The 17,422-nt window shown below is 40.0% G+C and overlaps 1 protein-coding gene across 3 annotated transcripts in view; it reads right to left on the reverse strand.

Moving 5' to 3' along the window:
• Positions 1–17,422, reverse strand: part of cables1 (Cdk5 and Abl enzyme substrate 1) — a 105,984-nt gene that overhangs the window by 22,233 nt on the left and 66,329 nt on the right. For 2 of the 3 annotated variants that reach the window (XM_060906414.1, XM_060906411.1), the window contains exons 2-4: positions 15,163–15,234; positions 13,217–13,309; positions 7,306–7,383 (exon numbers count right to left, since the gene is read on the reverse strand). In XM_060906414.1, the coding sequence (XP_060762397.1) occupies positions 7,306–7,383; positions 13,217–13,309; positions 15,163–15,234 (243 nt within the window). The remainder of the gene's footprint in view (positions 1–7,305; positions 7,384–13,216; positions 13,310–15,162; positions 15,235–17,422) is intronic. The other variant, XM_060906412.1, reaches the window with a different exon arrangement.

Raw genomic sequence — 17,422 nt, forward strand, 5'->3', positions numbered from 1 at the left:
TGCGTTTTTATTTTATTTTTTTCCTGCTGTAGACAGATGGCCTTGTGCAAAATTACCCTTCTGGAGGAGTGTGTAAAGGGACATACTTTCATATAACAAAAAAAAAAAAAAAACGAAATTGGTCCAGAATACTCACTTTAATAGCTAAAGAAACTAAAAATATCTCAAATCATAATTTAAATTGTATTTTAAATATGAAAGTTGCCATAGAAATAGTTATAGAATATTATTATTACTACTTTTACTACAACTGCAGGTGTCAGATTGTGAATTAACGCAAAATAAAAGCAAATCAATTAATTCTCTGCTTAACCGATGAACTAAAATGGATATTTTCCTTTCCAGGAATCCCGAGTGAGCTCGCTGTGATGCTTAAGGTGGTCTGTATCACCGCTGTGCGACATTTCACACCTCAGTGACTGGATTCTTGCGCGTCTTTCCTTTAATATGAAAACTTTGACGTTCTTCGAACCATCAGCGTACAGGTTTAAACACGTGACTCGTTCTTAAATCTGGTTCTGTGGAGGCTGTTGAATCAGCTGAAATTTTTTAAAAATGGATGCTAAAAACAACGCACGGTCCCTTTTTATGGTGCAAGAGGAAGTCATGCTTTCGTTTCTAACAGTCAGCATGTCGTCATACTGAGGCAAGACTCGGAGACTGAGCTAGAAGATGGAATGATCATCCTCTTCTCGTTAGGTTTTTAGACTGGATGCCCTTTCTGATGCAACCCTCCCCAACGTATCCAGACTTGGGACTGGCGCCAAGAACGCACTGGCTTGTGCAACCCCAGTGGCTGGGTATTTGACCTAATCTGCATGTCTTTGGACTGTAGGGAACATGTAAACCCCACCCAGAAAGGCACTCACTGGCGGCCAGGAAGTTCGAACCTGGAACCTTCTTGAGGCTGTGAGGAGACAGTACTAACCACAACGCCGCCCAGAAGACGGACTTATCACAGTACGCCCCAAAAAAACCCGATGGATTTTTAGATGACAAAAATAAAAACACAATGAATACTGTGACCAAACAAAACGCTTCTTTTTTTTTTCGTTCACGAAAAAGTTATTACGCAAAGGTTTATTTTACGCATCTTTCTTTACTCGTTGTCTTGGACTGAAGTGACAAATAAAATGAAGCTTACGCCTACCGCTATATCGCACAAACCAGATAGTGTCTCAAAAATGGATTTCTGATACACAACCGTGTATTAAAACTGATAAGACGATGTCACAGTCGAGTTTAAAACAGTCACGACTCCGGTAGGAGGCGGGGCTTAAAGTTGGTATTGTATGTTAGACGCTAACCTGATAATACACTTAAAGGAACAGTCCACCGTACTTCCATAATGAAATATGCTCTTATCTGAATTGAGACGAGCTGCTCCGTACCTCTCTGAGCTTTGCGTGACCTCCCAGTCAGTCAGACGCGCCGTCACTCCTGTTAGCAATGTAGCTAGGCTCAGTATGGTCAATGGTATTTTTTGGGGCTGTAGTTAGATGCGACCAAACTCTTCCGCGTTTTTCCTGTTTACATAGGTTTATATGACCAGTGATATGAAACAAGTTCAGTTACACAAATTGAAACGTGGCGATTTTCTATGCTATGGAAAGTCCGCACTATAATGACAGGCGTACTAACACCTTCTGCGCGCTTCGGCAGCGCATTAATACGGAGCTCAGATATCAATGCGCTGCCGAAGCGCGCAGAAGGTGTTAGTATGCCTGTCATTATAGTGCGCACTTTCCATAGCATAGAAAATCGCTACGTTTCAATTTGTGTAACTGAACTTGTTTCATATCACTGGTCATATAAACCTATGTAAACAGGAAAAACGCGGAAGAGTTTGGTCGCATCTAACTACAGCCCCAAAAAATACCATTGACCATACTGAGCCTAGCTACATTGCTAACAGGAGTGACAGCGCGTCTGACTGACTGGGAGGTCGCGCAAAGCTCGGAGAGGTACGGAGCAGCTCGTCTCAATTCAGATAAGAGCATATTTCATTATGGAAGTACGGTGGACTGTTCCTTTAAGTTTATTTGCATGTTTAATTATTTCATGTAGAATTATTCTACAATAGTATTACTGATCCTAGTTTTAGGAAAAAGCTCTGGTACAAAATTAAATCAAAACGAAACATTCGTCAATCATCATGCAAAATTTCATTTCATGGCAATTTTATGCCTAATGTAGGCAATCAAGTGATTAAAAAAAAAAAAAATTAGCCAGCAAGCATCTGTCCATTTTTAGCCAGAAACATGTTAAAAAAGGAAAAACCCATGAAGCATTTTGAGAATGCCAGACAGCAACATAGCGAGCAAAAATGAGGCAAGCGCTCCCTGTACACCCTCTATCCAAAAAAAAAAAAAGGATTGTGTTTGATGTAACCGATCCAATCTCTACAACCATCAGTGTATCTGGAGAGCGAACAGATACATCGGTCGACTCCCTGTGCCAAAATCAATCAGACGAACAGGAGCACGCAGGACAGATTACTCCAGCGGGCGAAGTGGAGCACAAGCCAAACAGCTACAGTACGCTTCCAGTTGGAACAGTGTGTGAGCAGGAGAGGGAAACTCGCCCAGTCCAAAGCTTGATTAGATCATTATGGTCATGACGACAGACTCCATGAACACCATGTGTCTGTATTCTACAAAATACCACAGTGATCAACAGTTTCAATCTTGTCATCACAGACAAATAAATATCTGTAGGATTCCTACTGAGGAGGCTGCAGACCAACCCTGTGTCTGAAATCGCTCACTCCTCCCTACAGAGGGAATTACTAGATAGAGGACTATATACTGAGCTCACTGGTAAAAAACGCTTTCGGACACTACTCCGTCGTGCTGGTATTTACGTCATTACTGTCGCACAATTAAAACGGGCCAGATCAGTCGGCTGGTGGGTTTCAAAATAAATACTGGGCGTATTTCCCACATTAATCAATACGAATTACCTGCATCTTTCAGTTCTTTTAAATCAAGGCTGAATACTTACTTTCTTCTTTGCCACTGCCTTTTATTAAATCAAATTTGAGACTTTTAATCTGATTTCTTTCAGCGTGACTACAATGCATGATGGGATATATTGCTTTGGTTAGTGACCATCAGGTTGTACACTACTTTTTGTGATGCATTGTGGGATACTTTGAGTGCACTTTGGGCAGCAGGGTGGTATAAAGCCTAGGTCACAACCGGATGTACGATTTTTTTTGGCATTTCCCCAAATTGCTGCGTTTTTTTTGTTCGTGGAGAAGGAGCCGTAAGTTTGTCTTGCAACCTGAAAAAAACGTAAGCGCCTGTAGAGTTTGTTTGACATGACAAAGAACCTCTGCGGCTCGAAAATCAGCACGTCACACGCGCGCCCTCCGTGCGTTTCTTGCACGTAGACCGGCCGTAGGAGCACGTACGGCCAGTTGTGATCTAGGCTTAAGTGGTTAGCATGGTCGAGCCCCGTGGCTGGCGAGGGCCTTTCTGTGCGGAGTTTGCATGTTCTCCCCATGTCCCCGTGGGTTTCCTCCGGGTGCTCCGGTTTCCCCCACAGTCCAAAGACATGCAGGTTAGGTTGACGTGGGGTGGCCTTGGGCAAGGTACTTAACCCCTGACTGCTCCCCGAGCGCTGTAGTGTGGCTGCCCACTGCTCTGGGTACATGTGTGTTCACTGCTTCAGATGGGTTAAATGCAGAGAATGAATCTCACAGTACTTGAAGTGTGCATGTGACAAATAAAGCTCTCTTTTCTTTACTGTAGAATGGAAAAAAGATTGATGTCGCCAACTTGTTCATTCCATGCCGAAGACTTGGTGCCGTCATTAAAGGATATGGGACATGAAACATAAAAGCACGCTATATCAGTTTCTTTCCATTAAAAATATGAATTAATTGCATCAACAAATACAAAATCATCTATTAAATTCAGCAAAATCGTTATATTCGTGATGATTATATGGCATTTCTGTTCGACTTCCGATATGCATTTTTTGCGACCGGAAGAGCCGCTGTCACGTGATCATACGTCACAAAAACTTTCGGGCACAGCACAAGCGGGTAGATGAATGGAGAAGTGGATGACAAGAAAATTGTTTTTATGGTCTTTAAAGTACATTGGACGACATGGTGTATTGTGCTGCTTATGGTTGCAATAATTCCAATGGGAAATGCCCTGGAGTAAGTTTTTTTGCATTCCCCAAGGACCCGAAGCTGAGGAAAGTGTGGGCTCACCTGCGCATGCGCAGTACGCTTCGCGCATGCGCAGTAGGCTTGGTAGGACAACTTTACAGAACACCTGTTGAAAAAAAACTTTGCACCTACTGTTTCCCACAAACTGTATTTGGACCATTTCACTGAGGATTCTTTCAACATTAATACTCGGGTACTGAGCGATATTAATTCATGAGACAGGAAGCATAAGGATGAGAAAAAAAAAAAAAAAACAGTTCAAATCGGGAAGCCGCGCACACCTGCGCCAGGCTGCACAAATACGCGCAGCTTCCCGACCCAAACCGCCTCTCTCTCATCCTTACACTTCATGCCTCATGCTCCATGAACCAACATCGCTTTTTTTTTTTTTTTTTTTTAAATCGGATCTGCGCGATTCAGCCGTGAAAAAGGCGGCATCCGCCGAAAGGCACGCTGTTTGCATCCCTGCACGGAGGACAGGGGACAGGGCAGGAATATTTTTGTTGATATGAGTGATCCGGTGCGATTTCGCGACCCCCCCTGTTGAAGACCTCTGCGCTAAGCGACTGAAAGCTGAGGTAAGGATTAGTATTATAATTTTGGGTGCATCAATTATTGATTATCATAATTCTGACTCGTTTCGCCATTTTGAATGTTTTCATCTCGGACTCTGGAAGCATTGTATCTCAATCAATCTCGAAAAATATCAGCAAAAAAAAAAAAAACTAGCTTGCAACGGACTTTAGCTAGATCTATGATGAACTTTCAATGTATGATACAAAAATAATACTTCTTTCAACAGATCATTAGCCTTTGAGCAGAATTGTTTTTAACTTACCAGGAAGTGTTATCGAGCCGACCGCTTTCAGTTTCATGAGGGCTGAATGAACCCTCACTCTCAATCATCTGACCCGTCAGAGTAAAGACAAGATCCGTGTTCATGTGAATTTCCAGCTATCGGTTCGAATTGATAGGGTCTAACACACATCTCTGTGAAACATCGGGAATATCACTGTCGATGGTGTCCATTTCGGTAACCTGTTTACATTAGATTCCCAAGCGCTGGCTCCTTGGAAAGTTTTTGTGACGTTGTGGGTCACGTGACCACCTAGCTCATTAACGAATCCTTGTTTTACGCTGATGTATAGAAAAACTTGAATAATGTGATGATTTTCACATTTGACACCCTGCAGTGATTTAGATGGCATTTCTTATGTCCTTTATACATAATTATACCCAGAAAAAAATCCATGTCCCAGATCCTTTAAAAATCATGGAGGCCATACAAAGTACTAGAGGCAGTAGTTTTTGTTGTGGGCTGTAATCCAAGTTGATATTATTAACCTTACTTTCACGTTATAAGTTAAACAGATGTTCTATTAAACTTCGTCTTGTCAGCATTTTGGAAATTGTTTGTGCTCATTGAGATATTGTTTAAAATGTTACTTTTCAAAGGGGGTGTACTCATTTATGCTCAGCACTGTATGTAGTTCTCAAGGGAGCTTCTTCCTACTGGGTAGTTCCTCTCGATCCCAATAAGTCCCTAGAATTGTATGGTCCAAAAGCGTTGATAGCGCTAGCGTTTTTCCTGGCGTTTACACTGCTTTTGTTTGAGAAAGTACAAGCTGCTTCAAGCAGGAAACATGTAAAATATTAGCCAAGATACTATTTGATTACATAACACATGCTAACATTAGATACCGTAGATCATGTAGAGGGGGAAAAAAAAAACCAACCAACCAACCAACCAACCAACCAACCAACCAAAACTACCTAACATTAAAGCCAAAACAAAATATTAGGATCTCAAACCATGAGAAAGTATTTACAAGGACATTGTCATATGACGTTGCAATATCAACATGTAATTATCACAGATTTACGTAATTTTCTGACTTTCAGGCACTTTTGTGGTTCATGGTAGTAAATAAAACGAGTTCAGCATTGGTTTTTTTTCTCCAACCAACATTTTTCATGCTTTGCTCATGCACTGTGCTATCAGTAAATAGCTTCATTCCCAAGGTCAGAACCCAGACTTGTGAAACAACAACAACTCCTCGCAGTCGGGCGCCTGTGCTGAGGTTTTGTCCGAGGGAGAGGAAAAAAACAAAAAACCCCGACTCCTTCCAAGAGAAAACACTTTCAGTCATTAGTTGTGAGCATGGTGTTGAAAAAGAAGCAGGTGCAGAGATGTATATAATGCCAAGAAATATGGAGGCTAAAGCCAGAGCTGGGAATGGAAGCGAAAAGAAAACAAGCTGCATTGCTTTAATATAAATGCTGATTACACTGCAGCACTAAAAACAAAAAGTTAATTATATGAACTAATGTGGTGACTAATTCATGAATAACAGGTTCAGTAATAAAAGTGAAGCAGCGGAATGAGCGCCTTACGAGCTTCACCGTGCTAATCTGTAGCCATAAGCTTCCGTGACGTTTTAACAGAATTAGCCTTGGAGCTCCAGCACAGAACTAAAGATGGACAAACTGTGCGTTTCCCTTTATATTCCACAAACTTGGACAAAAATAAAACAGAACTGGAGTGTGTAGATGTGTGAGTTTCGCTTACACAATTAAGCAGGAGTCTGAAAATTAGCCACATTGCTAGCTGCAACTAGTTCTCCAAAAATACACAGGATTCTGATGTTAATTTTGACAAAAATCATATTTAAAACATGGACATTTACCACAAAAATAAAGGTTTCATAAAGATTACTGAACTTTTTTTGGAGTAATTAGTCAGCTAGCAATGCTACATGCTAGCAAGCATCAAACAAGAATAGCTCCTTTTCTCTCACGGGAATCTAACTTGTTTCCTCACAGAAAAGTTCTAATCATTCTTTATAAAAAGGAAAAAGCTCTTAAAAAAAAGATAAACACATACAATATTTGTTGGTTTTTTTTATTTTTGAAGAATTACTCTAGCTAGTAATGCAGCTAATTTTCATAATCTTAATAAGAGGAAATAAAATCTTTGATCTTTTCTGCCTTGGGAAGAGATCTGGGTAAGTAAAACCCACGTGTCATTTATGAGGCAAGAGTAACTGCTGAGGTAAAAGCGGCGCGGCGAGGCGAGGTGAGGCATGATGAAGTAAAAGGTTTACATGCTGAAGAATACATACCCTGTTTGGCTACAATCTCGATAGGGCAGGACAGAAAATACACTATAGAAGGATCTTCTGCCACTGATAAGGACTATCCTATAAAGACAAAAAATAATAAATGAACTAATTCAGTGAGCTATGCTGAGAACAGATCAGGAGATACAAGAATCTGGTGTGTGTGTGCGCGAGAGAATAATATTAATTTTAAGAAGGAAAAAAAAAAAAGTCATGCATACTCTCCTTGGAAAGAAAAATACACTGAAGAAGAAATGGGGGGGGGGAAAAAACAATTATTAAAAGAATAGCAATGATTACGAGGATTTATAATTCATAAATCATTATAACTCTTGGTAACGATTCCTGGTACAACCCCGATTCCAAAAAAGTTGGGACAAAGTACAAATTGTGAATAAAAATGGAATGAAATAATTTACAAATCTCAAAAACTGATATTGTATTCACAATAGAACATAGACAACATATCAAATGTCGAAAGTGAGACATTTTGAAATTTCATGACAGCAACACATCTCAAAAAAGTTGGGACAGGGGCAATAAGAGGCTGGAAAAGTTAAAGGTACAAAAAAGGAACAGCTGGAGGACCAAATTGCAACTCATTAGGTCAATTGGCAATAGGTCATTAACATGACTGGGTATAAAAAGAGCATCTTGGAGTGGCAGCGGCTCTCAGAAGTAAAGATGGGAAGAGGATCACCAATCCCCCTAATTCTGCGCCGACAAATAGTGGAGCAATATCAGAAAGGAGTTCGACAGTGTAAAATTGCACAGAGTTTGAACATCTCATCGTCAACAGTGCATAATATCATCAAAAGATTCAGAGAATCTGGAAGAATCTCTGTGCGTAAGGGTCAAGGCCGGAAAACCACACTGGGTGCCCGTGATCTTCGGGCCCTTAGACGGCACGCTTCTGTATTGGAAATCACAAAATGGGCTCAGGAATATTTCCAGAGAACATTATCTGTGAACACAATTCACCGTGCCATCCGCCGTTGCCAGCTAAAACTCTATAGTTCAAAGAAGAAGCCGTATCTAAACATGATCCAGAAGCGCAGACGTTTTCTCTGGGCCAAGGCTCATTTAAAATGGACTGTGGCAAAGTGGAAAACTGTTCTGTGGTCAGACGAATCAAAATTTGAAGTTCTTTATGGAAATCAGGGACGCCGTGTCATTCGGACTAAAGAGGAGAAGGACGACCCGAGTTGTTATCAGCGCTCAGTTCAGAAGCCTGCATCTCTGATGGTACGGGGTTGCATTAGTGCGTGTGGCATGGGCAGCTTACACATCTGGAAAGACACCATCAATGCTGAAAGGTATATCCAGGTTCTAGAGCAACATATGCTCCCATCCAGACGACGTCTCTTTCAGGGAAGACCTTGCGTTTTCGAACATGACAATGCCAAACCACATACTGCATCAATTACAGCATCATGGCTGCGTAGAAGAAGGGTCCGGGTACTGAACTGGCCAGCCTGCAGTCCAGATCTTTCACCCGTAGAAAACATTTGGCGCATCATAAAACGGAAGATACGACAAAAAAGACCTAAGACAGTTGAGCAACTAGAATCCTACATTAGACAAGAATGGGTTAACATTCCTATCCCTAAACTTGAGCAACTTGTCTCCTCAGTCCCCAGACGTTTACAGACTGTTGTAAAGAGAAAAGGGGATGTCTCACAGTGGGAAACATGGCCTTGTCCCAACTTTTTTGAGATGTGTTGTTGTCATGAAATTTAAAATCACCTAATTTTTCTCTTTAAATGATACATTTTCTCAGTTTAAACATTTGATATGTCATCTATGTTCTATTCTGAATAAAATATGGAATTTTGAAACTTCCACATCATTGCATTCCGTTTTTATTTACAATTTGTACTTTGTCCCAACTTTTTTGGAATCGGGGTTGTACACGTTTTATAAACTTTGACGAAGCCTCAAAGCTCAATGTACTCAGTGTATAATTATTATACAATGAGGGGAAATAAGTGTTCAGACACTTGATTTTGTTCTTTAGTAGAAAGCGCTCTGAATTGTCTAAAAATGCTCATATGTAAATATTAGACAGGATTCTATGTAACTGTTGTTCCTGCTGCTTTCAGGTCATCCTGCAACTCTCTTCAAGTGATTTCTCTTACTTCCCTCATTATTAGTTGGAGGACGCACTGCGAAATCTCATGGCCCACGACTAGTTGTGATTCTACAAGCTGCTCACCTGCAAATATATTATATATCTATTATCTGTAGCCGCTTATCCTGTTCTACAGGGTCACAGGTAAGCTGGAGCCCATCCCAGCTGACTATGGGTGAGAGGCGGGGTACACCCTGGACAAGTCGCCAGGTCATCACAGGGCTGTCTCACATTCACACCTACGGTCAATTTAGAGCCACCAGTTAACCTAACCTGCATGTCTTTGGACTGTAGGGGAAACCGGAGCGCCTGGAGGAAACCCACGGGGAGAACATGCAAACTCCATACAGAAAGGCCCTCGTCAACTGCTGGGCTCAAACCCAGGACCTTCTTGCTGTGAAGCGACAGTGCTAACCACTACACCACCGTGCCGTCCCTATATTATATATATATATTATCCAACCGAATGTAGTGACCGGGATGTTTCTATATCTGGCTCGGTTTCTTTTTCCATTCAAATGTTGTTTAATAATCGTCCACTTTCACAATGATTCTGGGACATATATCCAAACTAATGATGCCTTTTATAACAGCAGGAACAATCTGATCAGAACTTCTTTTTTTTTAAACAACATTTATATCTAGTGCTTACAGCAGTGTGTTGCTGCCCTGCCAGAAAATGAAAAAGGGATCCATACGTTTTATTATATAGACATGAGTGTTTTACTGGGAAATACACCACTCGTGTTGAACTAGATCCGGGACATGGAGAACCAAAACCGCCACGTAAATCTCTATACGTCACTCATGAGGAAATCGATGAATTGTTTGATAAATTTGGGTGCTTTGTGTCGATATAATAAAAAGAAAATCACACGCTGGCTTGAAGATATGAAGTTTACCTTCTCTTGTTGAAAAACTCACATTTTTCAGATGAAATGCATCACGGAGCTGACTAACATTTAAATAATATTGGCTGGCATTGAGTGGTATATCAGATATATTCCATTGAACAAGAAGATGAGGAGCTGAATGGAATATATCCAAGACCACGAAAAAAAAGCCATTATTAATAATAATAATAATAATAATAATAATAATACACATTCCTTTTGGGTATTCAATGCATCTTTCTCTTTCGAAATTCTCTCAAAATCTTCTGTATTCAACGAAACAAACCTGGCAGCCATGTTTGTTTACAAAATGTCAGTCACTCGCTAGTGTAGAAGTTTTACATCTCCGCTGTGTGACGTCATGTCTTGACAACCACGCAATATCGTAAACCATATTCAGCGCTCATTCTCATTGGGTAGTGTGACATAATACACATAGGATAAGCGATATGCTAACCAGGGCTTTGAACCAGTTCAAGGAACGAAAACCGGGAACTTTTTCTATTTCACATGGAACAGAAACGAAACCAGAAACTTTATTTTTTATGTTCCGGAACAGAAACACTTATTAAAAATAATGGTAACCGGTTAATACCGGTTTTTATTTCGTTCCTCAAAGTTTCCGTAGCCTACAAATAAAGTCATTCTTCTCCTGCGCAAGTTTCTATGACCCGCTGAGGTTCACTTCCTGTGTGACGTTCGCTGACTGAATGTAGAGAGCGGGAGGGTGGACTACTATCACGTCTCCACATCTTAAATAAGAGGTAAATATTGCAGTCTGTTGTTATTCAAAAACGTCAATTTCAAACACGATATCAATATATTTGTCCACGTTAATGAGAGGCTCGCGAACATTAAATGACGTTAACCTCTGTTAGCCTATCAATGCATAGGGCCTGACTAGCCTTTGGTAACACACTAAACGAATTATCTTTCATTTTTGGCACTTTTTCTGTTTGTGTAGATGGGAAGACATACTGAGAATCCAAATCGCCAACATTTGAAATAATAATTGTTTTGAATTATTTCTTGTCTTATTTAATGAAGGTTGTAATAGAATTAGCCTACATTTGGCTTAAGCTGGATGAGACAGAGACATAATTTTATAGCCATTTGTTAAACAGCTGACAGGGAACGTAATTAACCGTTCCGGGAACGAAATTTTTTTGTTCTAACCGGTTCGGGAACGTCTATTTAATGGTGGAACCCAAAACCGGAAACGTTAAAATTCCGTTTCTGTTCGGAACGAACCAATAGGAAAAAAATTCTGGTTCGAAGCCCTGATGCTAACACACCAAAGGAATGAAACCCGCTAGAAGGGAATAGAACACGTGTTTATTCCATCAAAAAAGTGTCTTGTATGTTTAATTCCTGATATTTCACTCCGATGACATCACTCAGTGTTTTCCTGCTAGACGCGCATTGTCAAAATGGCAAGCAAGTTCAAAATTAAAATGATTTTTGATTAACTTGCTTTTTTTTGTGCATGTATGTCCCCATATAATATAAAGAACATTACACTGTAGTGTGAAGATGTGAAGTACATCTTCACACTATTCTCATGTTGAAAAATATATAACTCGTTCACCATGCTCACCAGTGAATATATTTACCACTCGAAGATAAACTTCATATCTTCACACCCCTGTTTAATATCCTCTATAGAACATGAAAAGTGTGTGATAAAATATTTTCAAGTTATTACAGCATGCAACCTTATCACGTTATAATGAGAAACTTTTCCTGTTAGCAGTATACTATTTTTATAATGAAACATGTTCAAGAACAGCAGAATATCACCGTATCTCAGCCCAAGCATGAAGTAGAACTTAATCACGTTGTGTAAAGGCGCCATATTCTTCAGGTTATCTGTTCTCCACCCACCGTTTCCTCATTCAAACAAGAGTTTATCGTTATAGTCAGACAATATAAATGATCTTGTTATAACGTGATAAACGTGTCATAACCCAAAAAAAAAACAAAACACACACCTTGTTGTAATGTGATATTGATCCGTTTTTCTTTTTCTGGCATAACACCAACATGTCACCATTAGAACCTGACTTATTTTCATGTAAACCCCCCCCCCCCCCCCCCACACACACTTTATTAAAGTATCCGAATACTCCCCCCCCCCCCCATCAATTTAGACATTTGTTTATGCTTATTAATACATTTTTAGTTCATGAGTCCAAAGTCAAAATACATTATGTACCATACTTGTAAATCTGAAGTATATTAAATAAACAAAAGGTGTCTGAATGCTTATTACCCCTCACTTCTCACATTCTCAATGCAAATCAAATTCACGAACGTGAATCTGCAGTATTTCCACTCGGAGGCCGTTACATTAAAATGCCGCCACTCTGTTCCTCCTTATTCATCATAAAGTTGTACCACATGACCTCGTATTCACTGAAGCACAGCGAGTTTACATAAAAACAGGAATGAAACATCAGAAACGTAAACTCTGCGAATTTAAAATCCGTCCGCTTGTTCCTTGAAACGGAACAAATTGGGACTAAACAAATATTCTATAAAGATTCTTTGATAACTTATTCATTACACATTTAATTTCTAAATTTTTTTTGGCTTCAATTGCGACTTACAATTAAGAGAAGATACAATACAGTTACCGTACGGCTCAAGCGCCCAGCAGTGGTTCTTCATCGGCCCTGGGATTTAAACTTTCGCTTTTCTGATCCCTATCCAAGAACCATAAGTGTGATCCACCAGAATTACGCCTTCTTTTATTCATAAGGACTAAACCAGCACTCTGAATCAAATGGAAAACCGCTAAACTGGCTCTGTGCCAGGAATAAAAATGTTTTCAGTCTCTTGAGTTTCAGTGTTCATGGGAACTTTGAGATGATGTTCAGTGTGTGCGTACCTTCCGTTGTGGATGTCGTGTTGCCTCATGTTCTTGATGAAATGGACCTTCTTGAAGCTCTTTGGTCGGGGTGAACCTGATAAGGTTCGGCATCTGAAAGGAAACGTGTAGAAGCGTTATTCTATCAAGTTATCTGCCTTGTGTAGGAGGTTACATGTAGCTACACCGGCACTTGGCCAGGTTTCTATGGATGCTGTGGATGTTCTGAAAAATTAAGGGACTGGCTTAAAAAAAATTAAATTGATGATTACATTATTAATGATCCAAGATGAATTCAAAATACATTTAAAGCAAACAATAATTCTACATAATACAACAAATGGATGGTTCAATGTGCTAATCATGATTCAGTATTGGCAAAAATGGGGGGGGGGACCCAAGAGTGCTCTGAGAGCACAATATCCCCTGCTGGGAACTGAGCCATAACTCTGGTAAAAATGCAGCTGAATTGAACTAAATTGCAATAGGTGTATTACCGATATATAACAAAGAATCCTGTCAAGTTTCGTGAAATTCCTCCAAAAATTGTAAGAGGAGTTGATTTCAGAAGGTGAGTACGCTTCCCGGGACGGACGGACGGACATCGCCACAACATAATCCCCCTTCGGGTCTTTCAGCCAGCGGGGGATAAAAATTGTGAGGGAAGTTGATGTCAGAAAGCAAGCACACCTTGATGAAATTGCCAAAGTACAAGTTTGTTAATAATCAAGCGCATAACTCTGGTAAAATTTGCCCAAATTAAACGAAATCTGCGTATGACTGTCACATAACAAAACCTTTTGCCGAATTTGGTGAAATTCCTCCACAAATTGTAAGAGGAGTTGATTTCAGAAGAACGTACACCCTCATGAAACTGTCAAAGTTATTTAATCAAGGCTCAAAACTCTGGGAAATTTTTCACAAATGAAGTTAAATCGCAATCTGCGTATTACTGTCATATAACAAGGGCTTTTGCCAAGCTTCGAGAAATTCATCCAAAAATTGTGAGAGGAGTTGACGTCAGAAGGCGAGCACGCTTTCATGAAATTGTGAAAGTACAAGGTTGTTAATCAAGAGCTGTAACTCTGGGAAAATGCGACCGAATTTAACGAAATTACAATATGCGTACTACTGATCTAGAACAATGCCTTTTGACAAGTTTGGTGAAATTCCTCCAAAAATTGTGAGAGGAGTTGATTTCAGAAGGAAAACACACTCTCGAAATTTTCAAAGTATAATTTTGTTAATCAAGGGCTGTAACTCTGGGAAAATGTGACCTAATTGAACGAAATTACAATATGTGTATTACTGACATATAACAAAGAATCCTGCCAAGTTTCATGAAATTCCTCCAAAGACTGAGAGAGGAGTCGATTTCAGAAGGTGAGCGCCCTTCCCAGGACGGACGGAAATTGCCACGACATAATCCCCCTTCGGGCCTTTTGGCTAGCAGGGGATAAAAAGTAAGTTTGAGAGAGAAACAAACAATGCAAAAAGAAATTTATTATGATCAATATTTAATTTGCGTTAGCAGCGCCGGCACAAATTGAGTGAAAACAACAATCTTTACTTTCTTCTTCTTATTCTCCTAACATTTTTAGGATGCTATTTTTCCCTCAGTTTTCAGCCAATCACCACCAAATTTCACATGAAGAATACCTCTGGGCTGAAGTACGTTGCTCTGACTTTTGGCGATGAGCCGGATCACTGAACCAGAATGATCCATGAAAACTGGGCTCCCCCCCCACCAAGTGTCATTCTCTATCTCTTACCATTCTGGGTCTATAGGCGTACAGTGACCAGACGTCCCGGTTTGTAAGAGCTAGCGCAAATCACTGTGACTTTAGTCAGTGTCTTTATCTGCTTACATTTATTTTATCTCTTAAGTGATATTTTGTCCAGCTTTACTTGCTGATACAGATAAAGCAAACGACAAGTGTGTATGTGTGTGGTGAAAACCTCCATACCTGCGAAGAGGAGCATTCTCCTCAATGTCCTCCAGAGTCTCAAGTGAGGAACGCTGGGAAATCAGCCTCCGCCTGAGAACAGCAAGACAACGAGACAGAGTGTGTGAGCTTCCATACACAGCCTAAAATCAAAAAATCAACATTTCTCTACACAGAAGCAAAAACACATGAGGCCAAAAAAGTGTTTTTCCGGTAACATGAAATACTAAAATGAGGTCGGTAGGTAGGAAAAAGGTTTTTTTTTTTTTTTCTTAATTTTTTTTTATTTTGTTCGAAAAAATTAACACAAGTAAACATCTTACAAAATAGTATTTTGGCACAGAATCCTTTATACCACACATCATAATAAAATAAAAGTGTTTTAAATCTTTAAACGAATAAAAAAAAAAATCGCGAGAGTTCGAGTTATGATCTACGGAAGCGTATTGCTGCCACACTCAAAAAAATTGGCTTAGAATCAAGTAATTACGTGAAAAGATATTGTTAACAAAGTTATCACGTTTTTAACAATATATTTATCATGTAATAACCACGTAATTTCATGATACGAAATTATCACGTTATTTCATGATATTTTCATGTAATAACGTGAAAATAACGTCCTAGGCTAGGCTACTTCCATTAAAAGCAGACGGCCTAGCCTACTGTAGAACTTGGGTCGAGCAAAAACATGGCTGAATCCTGAATGACTCCTATTTGTATAAATAGGGGACTACATAGGCGGCAAAACGTAGTGTTTTTCCTGCCATGGAAGCGCACTTGTATACTGAAGAGGAAGCAATTTGCATTACAGCCTTGAATGAGGATTCAAAATGGCGCCTCGGCTCGGTTTTCCCTTCCTCCTTCAGTATACAAGTGCGCTTCCATGTTTATGCAGGAGGGCTGATAGAAGTGGCGAAACATTTTACTTTTTATCGTTTCTTTCACAACTTGAATGCGTTGAAACAAAAAATTATGACAAACTAACGCCGCTTACACTAAAATATCGAGGGAAATTTGTAATAAAAACTTTACGGTCGGCAATTTCGACGCGGAAATTCTCAATCAGTCGGGTTACCGGAAACACACTTTTTTTTTTTTTTTGCCTGATCCAGACAGATTGCTGGAGCATTAATGTTCGGTCACCTAATAAATATTAAAAAAAAAAAACCACGAATTTGGGGGGGGCCTGGTTTAACGATGGCCTCCCAAACAGAGGAAACTCACTGGATTGTCACTCATCACGCATCTCCTGTTAATCTGTAGACGTCTGGAGTTTGGTTTATCAAACATGGCTTGAGATAGAACAACCGATCATTAATCATCAAACGTGTTTCCGAGACGCTCCTGATGCTCATCACTTCCATAGAAACCGGATTCCATTTCTATGGGATGGAGATGTTTTTGGGCGAGTTGGATTCCAACAGGGCATGAAGTAATAATTATAAATCCACTGATGTCATTAGAATAGAATGAGTTTTGCATGCGTGTTGGTGTGCTCAGAGTTTCTGGAATAAATTATCCCAAAGTGAAGGAGAAAATCGTGCACCTCACTACTTCAGCTTTCTAACTCGTACATTACACCACACGATCACTGATCAGCCTTTACACAACACTCACCTTTATCTCTCGATAATTACCGTTGATCTCATTTACCCCTTTCTGAGCCAACAGAGAATGGGTTCTTGAACCGGTTCTGTTCAGGATGTTTTGAACCTTGGTGCTTGCTAGCAAACCAGCCCACATTTCCACCAGTTTTGAGCAGAACCGTTGTAATCAAGGATGTGTCATGAACAGAATCAACAGATCGTTGCACAACGATCAACGGAAGTAAACAGTCGTAGCAAGACGGCAGAGCATGTCGATTACCTCAGAGCTTTTGTTCTGTTATTGCACGTTTTTCGTTCCATTTTTTCTGAAGAAATGGATCATCCATTACGTTCTCCATTGCAGCGCTCTGCTTCCTTTCCAAACTAATAACACGCCCACTGATGAGGTCACGGTTCACACTGGAAAAGCCAGCTTGCTTTATTTATTTCTAGTCAAAATTCTCTGAACGGTTCAAAGTTTGGTGCTCGAACCAAAGCCAAACCTGTTCCCTTTTGGTGGAAAAGGGGTAAGACGGGTCCTGCTCCGAGATTTTAACTTTCCAAGAAAAAAAAAAGAGACAGCAAATGAAGCCTGGTTATGGTGTTCCTAATGGAAAACAAACGTCTAAATGCGAAACAAGCCTTAAAATTAAAGCCGGAGTGATAGCCGCTTAGATAAAAATGTCAAAATG

Source organism: Neoarius graeffei, chromosome 23 (genome assembly GCF_027579695.1).
Source record: "Neoarius graeffei isolate fNeoGra1 chromosome 23, fNeoGra1.pri, whole genome shotgun sequence".
In the NCBI taxonomy this organism is placed as follows: Eukaryota; Metazoa; Chordata; class Actinopteri; order Siluriformes; family Ariidae; genus Neoarius; species Neoarius graeffei.